Consider the following 20292-nt stretch of genomic DNA (forward strand, 5'->3'; position numbering starts at 1 on the left):
GAACAGTGTTCTCAGGGTTTTTCTGAAAAGAGAGAATGGTGACATCCTTGGATACTAACATACATTTGTATATTTACCAGTCTGTTTTTCTTCACATTTGTTAATACAGATATCATTATAGTAGATTTTATTTGTCTAGATGTTAAGCTTATAGGTATAGGTGTTACAGTGGTTTTGTGAAAAAAGCCATATGAAAATATAATTTTGGGCCTCTCAGAGGTTTTACTTCTTGCATTTTTATTTCTTAGACATAGTTAAAAGTGGAAATGAAGAAAAAATTAAATAACTGTAAAGAAACAAAATAGCAAGCATCACAGCTAGCACAGTGTTTTGCTGTCTTGCTGTGAGAACATGGTGGTTTTTGGTAGCTGGAAGAATTCATTTCATGTATTAAATAAAGTTCTCCAGAAAGTCTCAACCCTTTATCACGTCACTTACCAGACTTCATAGAACAGATAATGCTGTTTTTGTCTGAGACAGGAAGCCTGAAGAAGTTCTCTTGTTTTAATAGTCAATTTATATACCACTTCCAAATTCCACAACGTATTTTGTCTCATACATTGAAAGTTCTTGTATTCGGAGCATAAAAAAATTTCAGTCAGTGGTAATAAGCTGAAAAGTATCACTACATTTGAATTTTATATCTCATATAATTATACTAAATTTAATAGTTTAGCTGTTATATCCATAGTTTTGCAGAAATAAGTATTCAGAGAGTGGGAGCAAGAGCCACATTTTAACTTGCACTCTTCTAGAATTATGTAAAATGTAATGAGATCTTGAAGTAGTAGAAACAGAACAAAGCAATAAAAGGGCTTTAGTAGATAGAATTTTAGAAGGTAGATTTACCTGAAGAAGAGCCACTCGAAAGGTTGTTACCATCTGAAATACAATTAAACTAGATTTACAAAACGCTTTAGCTTTAAAAGAGACAGGTTCAGAAAATAAACAGACTATTAAGAAAAGAAGGTTGAATATCAAATTTCCACACATTTTACAAGCAAACTCAAGTATCTTGAATTCACACTCAGTATAGGTAATCTGCAGAAGTAAAAGTACATTGCCTTTTTATTTGGAAAACTTAAGAACTACTCCATAAAGAAGTATTTGGATAATTACTCAGTTTTGTAACATAGATCAATATATATTTCCAATTACCAAGTTTTAAGGTTAGCTAATACAGACAGAAAACTAAAGTAGATGTATCCAGACCAATGTGCTATTTCTCATGAAACAGAAACCTTATTTCTTATGGAGCACGTCTTTTCTAGGAAATGCCTGTTTTGTTTGGAAGAAATTTACTAAAAAGTTGAATAATCAAAATCTCCTTAGGGAGAATATGCTTTATTCACTGACACTTGTTCAGAGTTTGACCTCAGAGAAGTTTCATATCCCTGGCAGGGCTCACTTATTTCATCTCTTCATGGGATGAACTCTTCTCACTACACATCTCATGTCTCTGCCAATTGTTTTCAGGTCTTTGAAATGCCCGGCTTGTCTGTGTACTGTGCTCATTAATAGAGTCAAGTAATCATGGTAGGAATTCTACATATGAGAAATAAGATGCAATGGTTGTAAAGCTCCTCATTTTTATCTATAGATTTATTTTGTTTGCTTACCTAAAAATATCATCTCCTCCATGTTGAATCGCTTAAATAACAGAACATATTCCTTGTAACTATATTCCATCTGAGAGCTTCTCAAATCCTTTTTTTCAAATCCAACTTTTTTTTTTTTTTTCCTACCTAGTAGTACTTTTAGTCTAAGCTTGAGATATGCTGATAAATGTTAATTTCTTTCTTCAAGATTAAAATATCTAATTCAATTTAACAAAATGCATAGATGTGTTAAGTTCTCTGTACTAATTCTTATTATGAATAATAGAGAAATATGTCTTAATTTAGTTATTCCATCAGAGAATGATACAAAACTGACTACCTTTATACGTTTTTGAGGGCATGTATTATAATGGGATGATTTTGTAAAATCATTATCCTGGCCTTCAAGTTATCTCACAGAACCCACCTGTTTTCAATATCCTTGAAAAGAACAAACAGGACATCTACTAAAAATATAGGACTGTAAGAGACCTCCTGGATCTAGTTCAAACCAGGAATCCTTTTCATGCTCACTTCTCATACTTACTACTTATCTATTTACATAGCAAAAGGAAAATTTGCAAGGTCTCTGCGCAGCTTGTTTATTGTCAGTTTGTGTTCCTTTTCCTGTCATCCAGGCTGCACAAGTCACCTCCACTGAAGGCTGTGTCATTCCCTCTGTTTGGTTTGTAATCTCTTTAAGCAGAGATTGCCTGCTTTTATTGAATGTTTGTATAAGATACAGCACAATAGGGCTGTGATCCTAGCTGGGAGAGGCTGTAATGCAAACAGCTAATTACAGTGACTAGAATACAGTGAGGCTTCCTTTCTAGTCTGAATCCCAAAAATAACCACCATGAGGAAAGGAAATTTAGCCACCGCACTTGTATTTCTCTGTCCGTAAAACAAGACTTAATACAATTTATTTATCTTAATGAGCATTCTGTTAATTAGGTATTTGTGGAGTACTCTGAAGGTGAAGGTACCAAAGGACCTTCTGTCCTTTACTGCTGATAGCTGTTTGGCTATATTCCTTTGCTAAGTGTTCCACACTGCCTCAGTTCACCTAGCATTCCCTGTAATTTACCTTGGAGACAAATACACGTATTGACATTGGGTTGTCAGAGCTATGCTGCTGGTTGGCTAGATAGAAACCTTTGTCCTCCTGGACACACTTTTTCTTGACTAGCCCTCACTTATGATGAATTTGCTCCCAGTGTTGCAGCTAAAAATAAGACCCTAGACACATTTCTCATCACATTTTGGGCAAAGTCAGGGGGTTACTATTGCTTATACATGTCATGTTCAATGTGGCAAGTGCCTGTGCATCAGACAGTATACAATATTTCATGACAATTTTGTTGTCCAAATTTGTTTAGAAAATAAATATATGCTTAACTCTCACTAAATTGCTATGCTTACTCATACAGCAGTGTTCTGCATGGAGAAACAATGTATCTGTTTTTGAATTAACTCTTTTACTTAAAGAAAAGGCCTGATCTCAATTTCAGTTGTGCTTGTTTTATTTGTAACTTCAGTGACTGCAGTGAGCATCCTTCCTGACATGTAGCTCCATTGCTAGGACCAGAACAGAGACAAATTTTTCGAGTATAAGCACCGTTAAGGATCTCATTGGTTGAGAAGTTTTACTAATCATTACTAATAATATTTTAAGCTGTTTTTAGAATATTATTAGCCTTTTCATTTTGTTTGAACTTGATCCAAAAAGTAGGCATTGACTGGATGTATTACAGATCCTCTCATTTGCATAAGAGGAAGAAATACAAAAAATTATTCCAGGGTGTTTAATAGGCTTATAGATTTTGAAGGGATAAAATGATAAAGGAATCCCCAAATAACCATTCTTGGCAGAATGCAATTATGTGCTTAATCAAATAACTTTTGGGGCTTTCTCCCATGAGGTAATGAGCAATGTATTGGGGAACCAATATTTGCTTTTAGGTTAGTACTTCAAACTAGTCAAAAAGTTTGGAAGCTAATTTTACACAAGTTTTATTCATTTATCTTATCTAACTGTGGTTATTTTAACCTACGTATTAGAAGGATTTTTTTTTTTTTTTTAGAAAGGTCTGGAGTAAATGTTAGAAAAAGTGCTTACAAGTCATTAAAAAACCAGCGTGCTCTAGGTGGGGCAGAGAATGAAAACAGCTCAGAACTAGGATTCTGAGAGTTTTTTCTCGTCTTGTGCACGTGTGTGTACATTACAATCCCACAAAGGGTCTACTCAGTAGAAAAATTGCAGTTACATTCTTCATATTGAAGTCAGCCCTCAGATCTATGGCATGCTGTCAGTGGGAAATGGCTGGAGATTTTCTCTGTGTCCATTCTGTGTCATGATTGATTTTGATCTTTTGCAGTTACTAGACTAGCTTTACAGACACAAAATATTCTACAGCTGTGAAGAACAGAATCAAATGCCAGGAGCAAATATTAATTCATGCCACTGGCTCCTTAAATTTCTGTAAAAATTCATGATCAAATTGATGGAGTATATGAGCAGGCCAGACTGGAATGTTTGACAGATTTGGGAATAAAATTGGACACTTACATTCTCTTTCCTCAATGGATGATTTAAAAGCAACATTCATATGCAAAAGCTATCCTAGCTTAACACTTTATTGAAAAAATATTTTAATGAAGTCTGTACAACACACTTTACAGGAATTCTTATCTCATTTTGGGACTATTTTGGTTAGCAACTATTACTAGTAGACTTAAATTTAAATGATAATGTAAGTGTTCACACAGGCTTTTTGCTAAACTGGTATATAATCATATATCTTCTTGAACTAGTCCATTCTAGAATATCTACAGAAAGGACTGTTTTTCTTTTAAACAGGGAAACTAACAGGAGCAGGTTCTCTTTCTCTGGAAATGTCTTGCTAAATATCCTACCTAATTATTTCAGTAGGAGTTGAAAATAACTTTGTCAAATGATTTGATTCATGAAAACTTATGACCAACAATTTTGGGATTCATTCTTACCATTGTAGTGACAATCAGGCAAATGTTAGCTTATCAGTTGTGGCAGGAAACAGCCCATAAGCACTAACTGTTACAATAAGAATGAAAACAATTTTTTAGGGCCTATGTAGCTCAAAATGTTGATTTTAATGCTCTAACAGGCTAAACAAATATACAGTCACCTAACAAGAATGTATTGATGTCTTCCAGCACTTCACAAAAATAGTGAGGTGGGATAAAGTTATGAAGTGTCTCTCTCTTTGGTTACAGAAGTTAATTTCTGGAATTATAAAACATTTACATGTTCTAAGAAAAAAGAACACAAAAAGCAATGAACTCATTAAATCTGTGAAGTAAGAATCAATAGAATTCTCATATCTGCAAATGAGACAAATATTAGACAGAATAATTGGATGATGAATGGACATCTATAGCAGAAATCAGTTTCTGTTAGTCTCCCCTTAACTGCACAACTGCACATTGTGCAGAAACACCCTCACTGGAAAGAAGGATGTTGTTCAGTTATGCATTAAGTACTGACAGAAGAAATTTCCTTACTTCTCTGAATATAATGATTGGACAGATAGAGCATTAATTTAAGTTGGTTAGAAGTTTAAACAAAAAGATGACTTTTTTTTTTTTTAAAAAAAAAAAAAAAGGAGACATATGAAGAAAAACTTCCTTTGTTTTCTTAGTGAAATAGCATGCATTGAAAAGCAGAATTGTGGCAAAATGCAGAAACAGTGAAAGAGTGAAAAATCAGTTGGCTATGAATCCTGGCATGCCAGGATTTTTCAAAATTTAGCTATTTCATTATGCAAACACTGGTCAGACTGCCATAGAGAACTGACGATAAATTCTTGCAAGGAATAAAGGGAATAAAAGGATCAGCTGAAAGGATTTTTTTGTTGCTATTGCGAAACCAATATCTTCACTTTTCATGTTACTGCCTATTCAGCTTTTTGCTGCATATGAGATAAGAGCTCTTGAGCACCAGACTAGAAAGAATTCTATTTATACTAGATGTGGTCATCAAACTCCTGGAAATTTAGCCTACTTTTGAAAAAATAATCTATCATTATCTGCCAGGCCCAATGGTGAAGCAGAATTTAGCTCTGTTAGCCATCAGACTGGCACAAAACAAAAGACAGGATCCCAGTCCCAAACAATTTTTGAACACTGTTTAAAATATTTTTTAGTATTCAGCTGGTAAATTTTCAGTTTTCTGCCCATCCAAGACTAAATACAGCCTCTTTGCTCAATATAGTAAATGTCAGCTGCCTTCCATTGGTCTTTAATTTGTTCACAGAACACTTTAACAAACTGTAATCCTTCTTTTCTGTGTAGCAACCTTCAAAACCAGAATGAACTGTGTATATGGCATGAAATGCTTTTTCTTAGAATGTATCAGATTTCAACATGAGGAGCACTGTGATAAGTGGTCTTGTTCAAAATGGTTGTCTGCAACTGGCAGGACAGATGCTTTTAGAAAAAGGAAAAGTTTTCAAAGTTGCACTTGATAAATTTGATGTCAACTCTTAATAAATCAATTAGAAGAGGAATGGTAGTATGGAAGAGTTATTTTATTTTCTAGGGTCAGGAAAATAACTGATTTTTTTTGTTTCCCGTACACTTAGTTCTTCTCTCCTGCAATCTGACTCAGTCATTTTTATTTCCTCTCATGTTGAAAAGACACTCTAATATGAGAAAACTCAATCAACGAGCTCTGGAAAGAAATCTTTCATGATCTATGTCCTTCTGGGTGGTAGATGCTAATGCAATCTGAAATCTTTTGTCTTTTGTCATTAGCTGTTGCTTATCTTGGTCGATTGTCAGAGATGCATTGCACTTGTTATATGGCTGGTTCCTTCTCTATTTTTATTCTCTAAATTGGTTGTTGGATTTGAAGGGATTTTGTTTCTTTTCTTTTGTTTTCCCCCTGAGAACCAGTGCCCATTACTGTCCATTTTGTGTGTCATCCAATGAAAACAGATCACCTGCTTTACCTGACATTGTATGTTCTAAATAGAGTAAGATGAAATATGAACTTCATCCTAGAATCTGCTCTTTGCTTTTCTTATGGTGGGAACACAACTGAATTAAAGAAAAAGAGAAGAGAAGAGAAGAGAAGAGAAGAGAAGAGAAGAGAAGAGAAGAGAAGAGAAGAGAAGAGAAGAGAAGAGAAGAGAAGAGAAGAGAAGAGAAGAGAAGAGAAGAGAAGAGAAGAGAAGAGAAGAGAAGAGAAGAGGAAGAGAAGAGAAGAGAAGAGAAGAGAAGAGAAGAGAAGAGAAGAGAAGAGAAGAGAAGAGAAGAGAAGAGAAGAGAAGAGAAGAGAAGAGAAGAGAAGAGAAGAGAAGAGAAGAGAAGAGAAGAGAAGAGAAGAGAAGAGAAAGGAAAAGAAAGGAAAAGTTGTTTTTTTACTAGGAAATGATTCACTTTGTTTTTTGTTTTTGTTTTTTTGTTTTTGTGACTCCTTGTATTGCCTCACTGGTCTGCCTCTTGTATTTTCTGTATTTCAAGGTCTTGTGTTTGTTTGTTTTAATTCAAATCTACCATTGGCCTGTACTCATCTCCAGTTTTTCTGGATAACTTGCATAGATTGACCTCCTGCAAATCCTATCAGCCAAGAAGAATTTTTGGCTATGTAGCAATTGTGTCACCATCCTGCCCACATAACAGTCTGCTCTGAGACCACAACAACTAGGTGGAAGAGCAGCCATGTGCCTGCTCTAGTTTATGGCAGTTTCTGGCATCTGGCTGAACCCACTAGCTGGAAAATGATTTGAGTCACCTTTTTTCCCTCCTTTTAAACCTTGAACTTTCTCAGTTGTGAAAACTTGGAGCCCCAACTATACATTTTTAAAGAACTCAGCAAGGAAATTCCCTGTGCATGTCAGGCATAACTACTGGAAAACAAGAGAATGTCTTGACTAAGTGTTTTTTTTGCCGGTGTCCTCTTTAGCAGCTTTTACTTTAAAATATGGCAAGTGTCAAGACTTGAAAGTGTACACAGCAGAAAAAACAGCTCTTTTTCAGGACCTGAAGCTCTTTTTTTTTTTTTTTTTTTTTTTTTCCAATTGGTATGTTACATTATTTTTGTAAATAGTGCCACATTATTTGTATTACAAAATTGTATTTAAAAGCAGAAGTGTTGAAAATGCACAAAATCGTGGCAACCTGAAATAGAAAGAGAATATGAGTGGGGTTTACTTGGTGTAAGTTATATATATATATGTATATTCTTCTTCTTTTTTTTTTTTTTTTTTTTTTTCCCTGATTGAATTGATTATTTCTTCTGATAAGTGTATTTTTACCATAAAATTACTGGAAGAATAAAGAAAAAATGACCATTTAAAAAGAACAGAATACAGAAAGGAAGCATAAAATAAAAAAAAATAAAATATGTATTATGAAGAATATTAAAAAAGTCTTTTTTAAAAGCTTGTGATATTTCACAAACAATAATTATTGGCAGTCTGCTAGGTTGCAGTAGTAGTAAGTTTTCATAGTTTTACATCTACAGCCACTGCAAAGTTAAACAGATGTAACTGGGATGACTTTGGCCAATATAGATTGATTTGGTCAGAGCTCTTTCTCCATACTGAATGTAACTACTTATTTATAGGCCATCACCATTAATTATAGAAGTAAACTAGAATCTTTTAAAAATGTGAATTATTCAGCAATATTTTGGGGAGGGGGATTTTTTTTTTTTTTTTTGACCACACAGAGCTTTGAATGAGATGTCATGCATTTTGTCGAGAGAATACACCGCAGATAGTCTGTATTATGAAGAATAGCAGAGACCGCTTTAATCGAAAGGAACTTAGTATTGCTGTTATGCGGTGCTGCAGCCCTGCTTCTCACAATCTCCTCAACATAACTGAACTAATAACTGCATGTCATCACTTAAGGTAGTGCCTAGTGCTTACATTGGGAAAGTTTTCCCCTCAGTTCCTGCAGTGAAGTTGGTCTTTGTCTCCTATCTAGAGAAAGCTGAAGTGTTGATTTGACTATCAGAAAATTTAGGTTCCAGGTCCCTTTATCATACTAACATTAAAGATTATTAGAGTGTGAAAAGGCATTTTCCAACTGTTGTATTTGCCAGCCAGACTCTGGGGAGAGCGTTAACATTCACTGTTAGATCATGCTGCGCTTTACTAAGAGCTTAGACAAATGGGGATGCGTTCCGGGAATTCTGGAGTAAGAGCGGAGTATGTGAGTGGAGATGCAAAGCAGAAAAGATCATGTGCTGTTTCTGCACAGAGTGAAGGTCAACAAAAAAAAGTACACATTCCACATATACAAAAAGCTAAATAGTCTAACTGCATAAGAAGAGGACTTTTGTTTTGTGGAAGGATTTCTGACTTTAACAATACTTACAAGTAGAATAAAAACAAAAGCATTTCCTGTATATCCAAAGAAACCCACATCCTTCAAGCCCATCCAAATAATTCAATTTGATAAAATCAAGATGTTTAATTTTGCTTCAAATATATATTTTTTAATTTATTTTGTATTTTTAAATCAAAGTTAACCAAACCTTATTATTTTTTTAATTGGAAAGGAAAATAGAAATATTCCATTTAAAATAGGTTAAGGTGAAATATTTTGCCTCTATCATAATGCTTTTTTTTTTTTTTTTCCGTTCATTAACATTTTGTCAAGGGTAATGCACTTCAGTGAAAATGTTTTCCTTTTAATGAATTTTTATTTTCTAGCAATACACATAAGATCAATGGTGTTTGTACTACCAAAGATCCAATAGACTATCTTACTAACTTTATAACAGGTTTGCTAAATTTTATTTTCTACTGTCTTGAATTCTATCTTAAATGAGTCAGGCAATGGTGACTGCACTGAATTTTTGTTTGTTTGTTTTGTTTTGTTTTGTTATTGATATTGCTCAAGTTAATTATTCTCTATGCTAAGAGTAGAGGTAAGCAGAGAACTTTCAATGGGTAACTTACGATTTACAAGTTTGGATGGCAATATTGGGTTGCACTTCTCGGGAGACGCAACATTCTCTTCATCTGTTACATACTCAAAGTTAATAATAAACATCATTGCTACTCCCTCTTGATTTTTCACTGGAATTATGTGGGTGTTGCAGATGAAGGTAGATCCTGCAGATAGACAAAAAAAAAAAAAAAAAAGAAAGAAATGCATAAATGAAAGGAAACTTAATTATTTTTCATTCCAGTAATTCTAGTTACACCAACAGATAGTGAAGAATATTTCTTTGAATTTAATGATTGAACATCAACCACACTATTCTTTAAATTAAACAGGAGCATTTTCACAGAAAGAAATACATCTTTCAATAATTTATCAGATTATTACCTCTTCCAAAAAATCTCATATTTAAAATGTCAAAAGTAGCAATGCAAACACCATTCCAAACACAACACTAGTGAAGAAAGCAGAACCCCATTCTTCTAAATGTCAAACATTCTTTGAGCTTTTGGTTCTCTTACAACAGGCTGAATCATTCATTAAATATTTATGGGTGTAAATATATCACTATTCTTATTTTAGCTCTCATTCTTTTGGGGGCTGTATAATGTTTAGGTTTGTGTTAACAATTATATTTGTTATCAATCTGATCCTACAAAGTTTTATATTCTATCACACACACAAAAAAAATTAATAAAATAAAAGTTGTAATAATTTTCAATAATTTTTGGTAGTGTTTGACTTAAGTGTTATATACAAGTTAAAGCATGATTTAAAAAGTACCCTACTTTGCATAAATATGGAGCATACCATGTACTGGAATGAACAGAAGGTGTAATTTCTTAACACCTCTAGTACTCAGGGTGTTCTTGTTCAAATGCCTAATTAAAGATTTAAAGAATGTTTTGCGTTAATTCTTCCAGTGTAACTTTTTATAGAAGTTTCATTTGACAAGGTCATTAGTTTTGATTTAATTCCCTCTTATACTAACAGAATATAGTGGTTCCAAAAATAATGTGATTGCTGTAAGCAATACGATAATGTGCTAAAAGCTTCATGCAAGCACAACTGTGAGATGGTGTCTTTGTGATAAATGGAGACTGGTTTAGTGTACATCATCTGCAATTTATCCATTCAAATGCGGTAATTGCTAAAACTTGACAGGCAGTGCAGTTTGACAAAAACAGATCCTGATCTGGGTTGCACATAATTTTTTATTATCATTATTATGTATTTATTTATTTATTATTTTTTGATAGTGAAGAGAGAGACAACAAAGATTTATATGATTATAGCCAAGATCGGATTCTGGCTTCTCATATCTAATGTAGCTCTTGCTATAATGTGGAATGTATAGCAGTTTGAGCTATGTATAAAATTGACGTGCTGGCCTTTCAAGTTTTGCAGCTGTGCCTTCAATCCATTTAATAAAACAGTTAAGCTGTGGCACTTGCCACAGTTTCCATGGTAACAAGCTCAATGTCTTTAGTAAACAGAAAATAGGCAATTTAAGACTGTTCCTTCAGAGCTAAAAATAGAAGTGCTGCAGGCCAAGCATTGCAACATATACTGGTTAAACAGAGGGTCTGAAGAGAATTTAGAAGTAATCTTTGTGCTTCCAGCTAATTGATAAAAATACATATTGAGTTTAAGCAATCAAAACGATATTTATTTAATCACTTGGAAATAAAAGCTAACTTATGTTTAAAAAAAGAAAAAGAATTCCTGATATGGATTGTGTTTTGACACACAGATTTATAGGTTGAGCAGATAACCCCCGACACAACAACCCTGACACAAAGGGCTGGATGTGGGGATAGGCTGAAGAGTGCATGGATTTGAAGAACATTGAACTCCACTGGAAGAAATGTTGATTAATTTTTGCAAACAAGGATGAGAATAAACCACACACTTCTTTAAAAGCGTGCCTGCCTTTTGAAGGCAAGGATATTTCAGCTTTTGAAATGCTTCCCGCAGTGCTAAATAATGACAGTATCTCCCATTTATTTAGAACATTCTGCACTCAAGCATTTACAAATTCCATTTGGAGTGGACATAGGGATTTGCATCTCTGGACAGATACAGAAGCTGTTTAACAGCCCACAGTAAGAACATGACAAAAAGAGCACAGGGTTAAAATCACAGCTGTATGTAAAAACATTTTGGGAAAAAAAAAAAAAAAGGGAAGAGTCCATATCTGGTACAATTCAGCATGGTTTCTTTGAAGACCAATTGCACCAGCAGGCCAGTGAGACCAGTGTAGCTCATTAGGCTGAAGTTTTTCCAAGACACTTAGGCTTTTAAGTGGCATGGAATATTTATTTTGTGTGAATAATTGGAATTGGAATTCCGCAACTTGAGCAAAATACAGTGCCTGTCAGTCTTTAGTACTGAAGTGATTATCTCCTATACACTTATTAATGTCTCTCTCTATTGAAATGGCAATAAGGGAATGTAAAATAACAAGGAAAACCTTAGTGACTGAAATATAAGTTAGATATAGAGAAAGCTTATTGCATTCTGTAGTTGGATTTGATAACAATAAATATAAAAAAGTGGCCTGTTTATAAACAATCTTATTCTGCATTTGTACTCTGCCATTCAATAATTCTTCATTACACTGACCATGTTTACTCTGTTTTGTCTCTATACTAAAATATTTCAAGGGTAAGAAAGGCTTCTGATAAGCAATAAAAATTATAATGGAGTTTCTGAAATTTGCATTTCTCATGTACTTGCACAGGGCAAGTAGAGAATATGATCACAATAATAATGAAAATTATACCTTTAATCGGTACATTCAATATCCAGCAATATTTCTGGATTTTCTGAAAACTACCATTGATAAGTAATCATGAAATGTTCCTGTTGTGCTGACTTGACATCATCATTGGAGGCGATGAAGTAGAAAAGCTGGATATATTTATGTCAGCTTGAATTCCATAGTTATAAGGGCTTGTTGTTTTGTTTTGTTTTGTTTTGTTTATGACACTTTAAAGACTACTCTTTCATCTAGTTAATTTAGTGGCAAAATACCAATTTGTGAAGAAAAGGTTCATCTTCCCTATATTCTGTGTGGACATGGTTCTGTAGTTCTATATACAGTACTGTGATTTCACAAGACCATACAGGGGCTGTTATAAAACAAACATCAGCAATGATATATATTTAACAAACAGAGGATATAAGATATGTTAGGTTTATACAAGGATTTATTGCATTATTTGAGCAGTTCTGGTGAAGCCAAGTCCATTTAAATATCTGGCTGCTTAGTGTTTAAAGTTGATTTGCTTCACAGAAGCAGTACAAAGCAGGCACATCACATCAATTAATCTGGCTCATAAAGTCTATGTACCTTTCCAGTGGTTTTCTATAGAGCATTTTAGGACAGATTTGTACCAGGATGCATCTTCTGGATACAACTGCAGTCATTTATTTAAATTATAATAGCTCCCATTATAAGCATTTGGGAGAGTACAATACAAAAATACAACAGCAAAGGCATTCCAAATTAGAAGGGCCTGCATTCTTATATGCAAAACTGTGACATACAAACTTTGAAATGACCCATCCTGAACAAGTGTTATGATTCAACCTTCCTGGGAACAATGTTTTTACAGGCCATTACATATGCCAAGTTCAGAAGATCTCTGAAAAATGAGACGCTGTGCCTTTTAGGTAATTGTCCTAATTCTGCAAAAGCCCCATGTTTTCCATAGCCAGCACCCTTGGAAATCTTTCATGGTTCTGCAGGCTTTGTTTGTGTAAAACAGGCAAAGTCTTGTTTTACAAAATGAGTCTGACAGTTCCTAACTGCATCCTCCCCCCACCCCTCCCCCCCCCCCCAAAAAAAAAAAAAAAAAAGCGCTATGTTTTGGAACCACTTGGCACCCTGTGCCAGAGCATTTATAACTTCTCAGTTGTTTTTCTTTTGCTTGTTTGCTTATGAAGCTGCTGTGGACAACTGAGGAAGGCTATGAAAAGAAAGATGTTGAGTATGTCCTCTATGTGCATATATGTATTTCTGGATGGGATGACCTCATACAAGAGTTTGCTAGACATACGATAATGTTTTACTGCTGCAACCTACATATAGTCTAATGTAGTTAGCCATACAATCTCTAGGTACTTCTTCTCATTTAAAATTGAAGGTGAGAAGGAATACATCAAAGCAGAACAAAGAGAGTTGACAACAACAGCTTGTCTACTAAGAAACAGGATCAAAGATGGTTAAAAATTACAGGCAGAGATACTGTGCATGTTTCCAGAGCTAGACAGTCCTGTTCTTGTTTAAAGACAGATCTAAATGAAAAACATGGGTGAATCTTGTATAAAATCTTGTAAGAATTTTGCAGTGACAATTTTATGATAGGAACAGGTGAAGGAAGCTGGATATTCTTGTATTTTTATGAAATAATTAGCATGTTTATTTTGGAAATAACTACTCTCCACTTCCCTCAGTATGATCTCACATTTTGTTATCAAAATAAATGCTTCTCTCAAAGGCAGAAACTTTTAACATATCAATTACAAATGTAGAGCCTCTATCTTACAATTTAATTTAAGATCTTAAACTATCAGTTATAGTAGAAATGCTATATTCCCTTTAAGAAAGGGCTGACTTCCATAAAAACAAAGAATATCATGTAACCTGTTGTACTGTTACCAGTTCTCTGTTATTCACAGCCTTGGTCTCGAGTCCTTTCCTTATAGCATGGATGATGGGGATTGCCCAATATTAATAAGCAGTTTGGGGAAAGGAAAGGGAGATCATCTGGGGGAGAATGTGGCAGATCAGAACTTCTGTTGGTTTTGCCTGTCCTTCATGTAGTCATTGTCTTTGGGGCAAGAAGCCAAGATATGGCTCTCTATCAACTCCTTAATTCCCCAAAGCCAGTGTCATCTTCCCTCCAACACACTCCCTCTACAGACACAAGGAAGCATCTCTTCCTACTTCTAGATTGTGATTCATCTTGGAAAGTTATCTTTGTTTATTCAGGTCCAGGGCAATACTATTCCAGCTTTTTAAAGTCTAGAATATTTAAGTGAAAGCCAATTTGTCAAATATTGAGGGATGATGTGTATTGTGATGTGTGGGCTAACCTTGACCAATCAAAGGCTGAAAATTTATTTCTTTGTGTTTCTGTTCAAGCACAAGCCAGGAAAATTGCCACACATAACAGGCAATCTTACTTTTAGTGGATTTGCTGGAAACATTTACTACCTTTCTCAAATGAGACCAAGTACGTTATTACAATAGTGTTAAGCTGAAACCAGTGATGTGCAGATCTTACCAAACTTCACTAAATTTTATGTTAAAGGGCCCCAAATGCTTTTGCAAGACTGTTTCTGTATAAATTATGACTAACTTTTTATTAACAGATTTTCACTATGTAGTCTGCCTGTTTGTATAATAAAAATGAGTAGAAGAGTGACTGAATCTGCCCTGAGAAAATTGCCCAGCCCTTAGTGGTGTAGAATCAGATCATTGGAGATAGATACCACATAAGTAATTGCTCAGTTCAGTAACAGCTCCATGAAAGAAACTTCAGATAAATATTTTTGCCTGTTTTTACCTTCATCTCTTTGTATCTTTGCACTTGATGTCATTTATTCAGACCTTTGGAGACGTTTGAGGTCTAAAGAACCCATGAAAATTTTGGCTCTAACAGAAAGAACCACCCTTGGATGTCAACCCCTCCCTCTCCCTTCATTTGTTATGTAGTTGCTTACATGAGAAATAGAAGAAACTTAATGCTAAGGCTAAAAATGATAATATTTGCAGCTATAAAGAGCATCTATTCTAGGAAACCCATACTGCATTGCAGATGTTGCCTGTTGTTGCTCTTCAAATTGTAGAGATATTATTTTACTTTTTATTTAAGGTGGTGGGACTGAATCATAAAAACAAGTGTCTTATCCAAAGCTGCATCAAAAATGAATGAAGATAATAAGGGTAACACAAAGATTCTCTAAATTCCCTTTTCACAATTGAAATTGTTGATACCAGCCCTGTGCTATTAAAATGTGTCTAGTGTATTTCCACACAGAAGTTTGGGTAAAAGGTTGTACAATCTACTTAATTTTTTAATTGTATCTTCTGATCTATGTCTTTATGTCACCCCTTTCCAGTTCCATCTGACTAAAAATGAACTACTTGTGTGGCAAGAATGAGGAATTCACAAGCTTCCCGTTAAACATACTGCAGATGTATCTGTATGACTGACTCTTAGATTTATTGCAGAGTAGCAACTAAAAATAGATGGCAGGTTGAAATGTATTGTACCTCTCTTCAATTGAATAGCTATTTTTAAAGAGGATGGGTAGAGACAAGGCAGAGTGCATTCGGCTGATATTTATTAGTGAGATTTCAGTGATTAAATGGGACCTGTTCCCTTTGACATTTCACTCAACCCTCCATATCAAATAGGTATTCCATCACTGAAATGGTTGCTGATACTAAGATACGATTAATGCACTGACATAGGTTTTGTAAGATATTACCTTATAGTGTTTAGAGATGAGTGAATAATTTTTAAACTAACAAACACCCTCTGGAGTCTGTGGACAAGTTCATACACAATTGGAGTGTGCTATATAAATCTCATTTTCTCTCCCTGTAATCGCATTTGTAATATAATTCAATAGCTAGATAAATACTATTCAGCTCCTTACTCCAGCATTTCTTCTATTACTGCATTGGCACAATTAATGCTAACCTTATAATTATAATATCTACACCTACACTAATAGAACTGTGGTCATTAACTGTAATGCTGTACACATTTTATATGGGAGGACAGTTTTCTAGTGCTTTATTATTTAAGCATATATAAACATGTACAGAAGATGCAGAGCAATTAAATATATGGAAAATAAAGAAAAGTAAAATGAAAAATAAACAGAGATGTTACATGCCCATGAAGTAGAGACCAAAAAGAACCTAGAGTGAAAAATGTTGAAAACAATAGAAGAAAAGGTAAAGACTTATTTAAGCACCACAGTTAATGCAGCAAATGCAAGATAGGCTTTTTTCTTTCTGCCTAGTTGACCTCAAAACTATATTTGATTTTTTCCAGAGTGGGTATTGCTGGAGAACAGACTGAAATCAGTCTTGAATCCTCTCTCAGACTGACCTTTCTTGTATACACTCCGGTGTACACATAGTGGGGTGAGACTTGGTTTGAAATTGTTTTCTGGATGGGTTCTTCTCCATAGTTTACAGAGCAGGTGTGTGACTTGGAATTGTTTAGGCCCTAATTTTAGTTTAGAGCCTTTGTTATGCATTGGCTTTTTCTTCCAGAAGAATATAGCAAGTAGTGCTGCTTTTGAAAAACAACGTTTCTGACTTGTTAATGAGAATGTTTCTGTCTCTGCTTATGCAGGTAAGTATCTGGTGCCTGATTCCTTGCATCCCTGAGTGCTCCATACGTGTTACCACATGTGTTACCAGATGCTAAGCAGTTAGACACGGAAGGTCTGGGCAGATTTCACAAAGGGCTACATCTCTGAAAAACCTTATTCATTAGTTAGTCTGTAAACACTTTGCAAGCTGAATCTTGAATAACCAGGGAAGATTTTTTATTCTTTCGTGTTATATATTACAGACCATGAGAGTTATAGAATGGTCTAGATTAGAAAAGACCTTCAAGATCATCAAGTCCAACCATCAACCTGACCTGCTGAGTCCCATCAAAAAAAACATGTTCCTTAGTGTCATGTCCACACATCTCTTAAATACGGGATGGGGACTCTACCACTTCCCCGGGCAGCCTGTTCCAATGCTTAACCACCCTCTCCATGAAGAAAATTTCCCAGTCTAAACCTTCCCTGTTGCAACTTCAGACCCTTTCCTTGAATTCTGTCACTTATCTCTTAAGAGACCAATACACTCCTCACTGCAACTTCCTTTATGGTTTTCATCTTGTTTTCTTAGCGTGAATGCTTGTATACTTGCAATATAGTTGTGGCGATTGCAGGATATACTACACTTGGTGAATTTCATAACTGAACTTTTTATGAGGAAAGAGTGCAAGTAAGAGTGTGCTATTCGTGAAAAACAGAAATGTTTCAGACATTTTCAAAATGAAATAATTAATATTTTTAAAAGACTATTTAAAAGTGGACAAAAAAATCAGGATTAATGGTAAATATAAAATCCATTGTTTGCTAACCTGCATGATACACATTTGCTGAGAACATATTAAAATAAAAGTTTTCTGTTAGGTACTAAAAAGTGAATATTCTTGACTACAGTTTTATGGCCATCAACATGGCCAAGAGAAAACTTAAAATGTTATGTGGTAAAGCACAGAGTATCCCAACATGCAATGAAAAAAATGACCAATGTACAAGGTCATTGGACATAGATCAATACCACTTGAGAATGATCAGTACCACTGACTGATGAAATACCAGATTCTTTTCTGAAGTTGAAGCAGTGGATGAAAAATTGATAATATCTTAGCCCAAGTAATAATAACAGAACATAATTTATCTATATTATGGAAATGGATTTGTTATACTGTGTTCTGCTGTATCAACAGGCATTTACATATCACTCTAACTCACAGTTTAAGTCATTTCCATTCATTCTTCAGTATTTGTCTAGAGAGATGATTTTTAATTAGGAAATGTCATAGTGTTAGAGATTACATTAAGTCATTTGAATTACATGTAATTAAAATAGTTTTGAAAACAACTGGATTTCATAGTGAAAATAGGTTGCTTTGACTTTCTTCATTCACATTTGTAGTAAGCTTATTTAAAGCATAGCACTCAACAAATACCAGATGTTTAGCTCAAGGTGAAAATCAGCATTAGGACACATTTTCTCTCATGGTTTTGTAGCAGAAAAATAAAGAACTGCAGAGCTTTGGATTCTGTTTACAATATTAAATGATGATTTTAAGGTGAATATATACTTTAAATATAAGTAATTTTAGAAAAAAAAAAAGTTATCCGACAAATAATGATTCTAATTATTGTAGCTAGTTTGCTAATTTATTGTTTATTTAATTGTACAAGCTAAAAATAAATATACATTTTTTCTTTCTTTCTTTCTTTCTTTCTTTCTTTCTTTCTTTCTTTCTTTCTTTCTTTCTTTTTTTTTCTCTCTCTTTCTCTCTCTCTCTTTTTTTTTTTTTTTTTTTTTTTTCCCCTGTAGCTATTCTTTTCTAAACCCTCATTAGAAGCTATGCACTTCTGGGCATTCAACTGAGAAATGTCTTATTATCTTCATGAGAAAAGGGAGCTCAGGTTTGTTGAATATTGTCCATCTTGCAGAAAAAGTGCAGATTAAGACATTTGTGAAAGTAACCTCATTTTTTTGCCCCCAAACTACATAAGCTATTTTAAGAACTAATTGAATAACCTTACAAAGCAGAATGGAAAAAAAGTCAGAACTCAGCTTCAGTAATTTCATTCATCCAATGTGTTAGACTAGAATACACCATGAAGTAAAGGATTCTGTTCTCACTTACACTGAATCATTCCAGGGTGATTAAGGTTTTTTAGTTTTTTTGTTTTGTTTTGTTTTGTTTTTTTTTTCAATACGGTTAATAGATATCAAAAAGAAGGCATTAAATGGCCATACTGTACAAAGGGTGATACAGAGAAACAGATAGCAGGAGCAGGTCCTGAGGCAAAACAGAAATCCTGTCATTGCTACAAACTTTCACAATTGCAATATGTATCCAGCTCCATTGGCCAAGTGGAAGGAATTGCATTTTATAAATATAGATACTTTTCTCATGGAGATCATACCCTTGGAAAATCATACTCATGCAAACACACCTTTCCAGATGTTTTATATGGCAGAGATGGTTACATTATAATTATTTGGAAATACACAAATGCCAAGTTTGTAGGGAAAAAAACAGGAGTCATCATATACTGATTGTAATCCTGCATAATGTTTCTGAAGGAAGAGAATAGGCAGACAAGGAATGAGGAATTCTTGCTGTGATCATGAGATCTTGGTAACAAACAAAGCAGGTGACCTGGAAATTCTCATCAGTGAGAAGGCCAATCCTGAAAAGTGATAAAGTAGTCAAGCTACTGGGATTGTAAAGTAAGTGGATGCAACCTCCCAGGGAAAAGAGGGCAGATAAAAGAGACATGCTAGTTAAAGGCATGAGGTATTTTGGATTTCTTAATAAAAGGTATTCTGGATTTCTTAATAACTCAAAATCATGGAATTTTGAATTCATATTAATAAATGTGGTGGGAACTGTATGTACTGGAGGCTTGTCAAGCACGCGAGTGAAATATTACTATTTATTTTTATTTTTTATTTTTTAAAGAAAAATACATCATGTTTTCTTATGGAAAGACTCCATACCCCAAATGATGTGTTTTTAATGTAGGATCTCATTAGAATGGATAAATATGAATAACTTACTGGACCAGAAGTTCGTGATGCCTTAAGGGTGGTTTTCATGACCTGATTGCCAACAATATAGGCAAACAAAGAACAATCCCAAGCAGCAAAATAGTGCTTCTTCTAAATGGGTAATTTTCTATGGATGAGAAAAATGTAAGTAGAAATAATTGGGAGGAAGGATCAGACAAATATATGAATGAATATCTGGAATTCTTAATGAAAATATTACCTAACAAAAGAGTAGTTATTCAAAGATGCTGAAAATCTTAGATGCAATTCCATTTGGTTTCAGTACAAAAGTGAAGCAGATAGGAATTAACAGGTGTGTAGTGTATAGTGAATGGAGAAAGAAGAAAGTAAATACACATG

General features: G+C 34.2%; 1 protein-coding gene across 4 annotated transcripts in view; it reads right to left on the reverse strand.

The window, feature by feature from the left end:
- KCNH7 (potassium voltage-gated channel subfamily H member 7) overlaps window positions 1–20292 on the reverse strand; it is a 223787-nt gene that overhangs the window by 84364 nt on the left and 119131 nt on the right. For 2 of the 4 annotated variants that reach the window (XM_038182318.2, XM_038182320.2), the window contains exons 3-4: window positions 9554–9709; window positions 850–882 (exon numbers count right to left, since the gene is read on the reverse strand). In XM_038182318.2, the coding sequence (XP_038038246.1) occupies window positions 850–882; window positions 9554–9709 (189 nt within the window). The remainder of the gene's footprint in view (window positions 1–849; window positions 883–9553; window positions 9710–20292) is intronic. The other 2 variants (XM_072040860.1, XM_038182321.2) reach the window with 1 other exon arrangement.

This window comes from Anas platyrhynchos, chromosome 7, assembly GCF_047663525.1.
Source record: "Anas platyrhynchos isolate ZD024472 breed Pekin duck chromosome 7, IASCAAS_PekinDuck_T2T, whole genome shotgun sequence".
In the NCBI taxonomy this organism is placed as follows: Eukaryota; Metazoa; Chordata; class Aves; order Anseriformes; family Anatidae; genus Anas; species Anas platyrhynchos.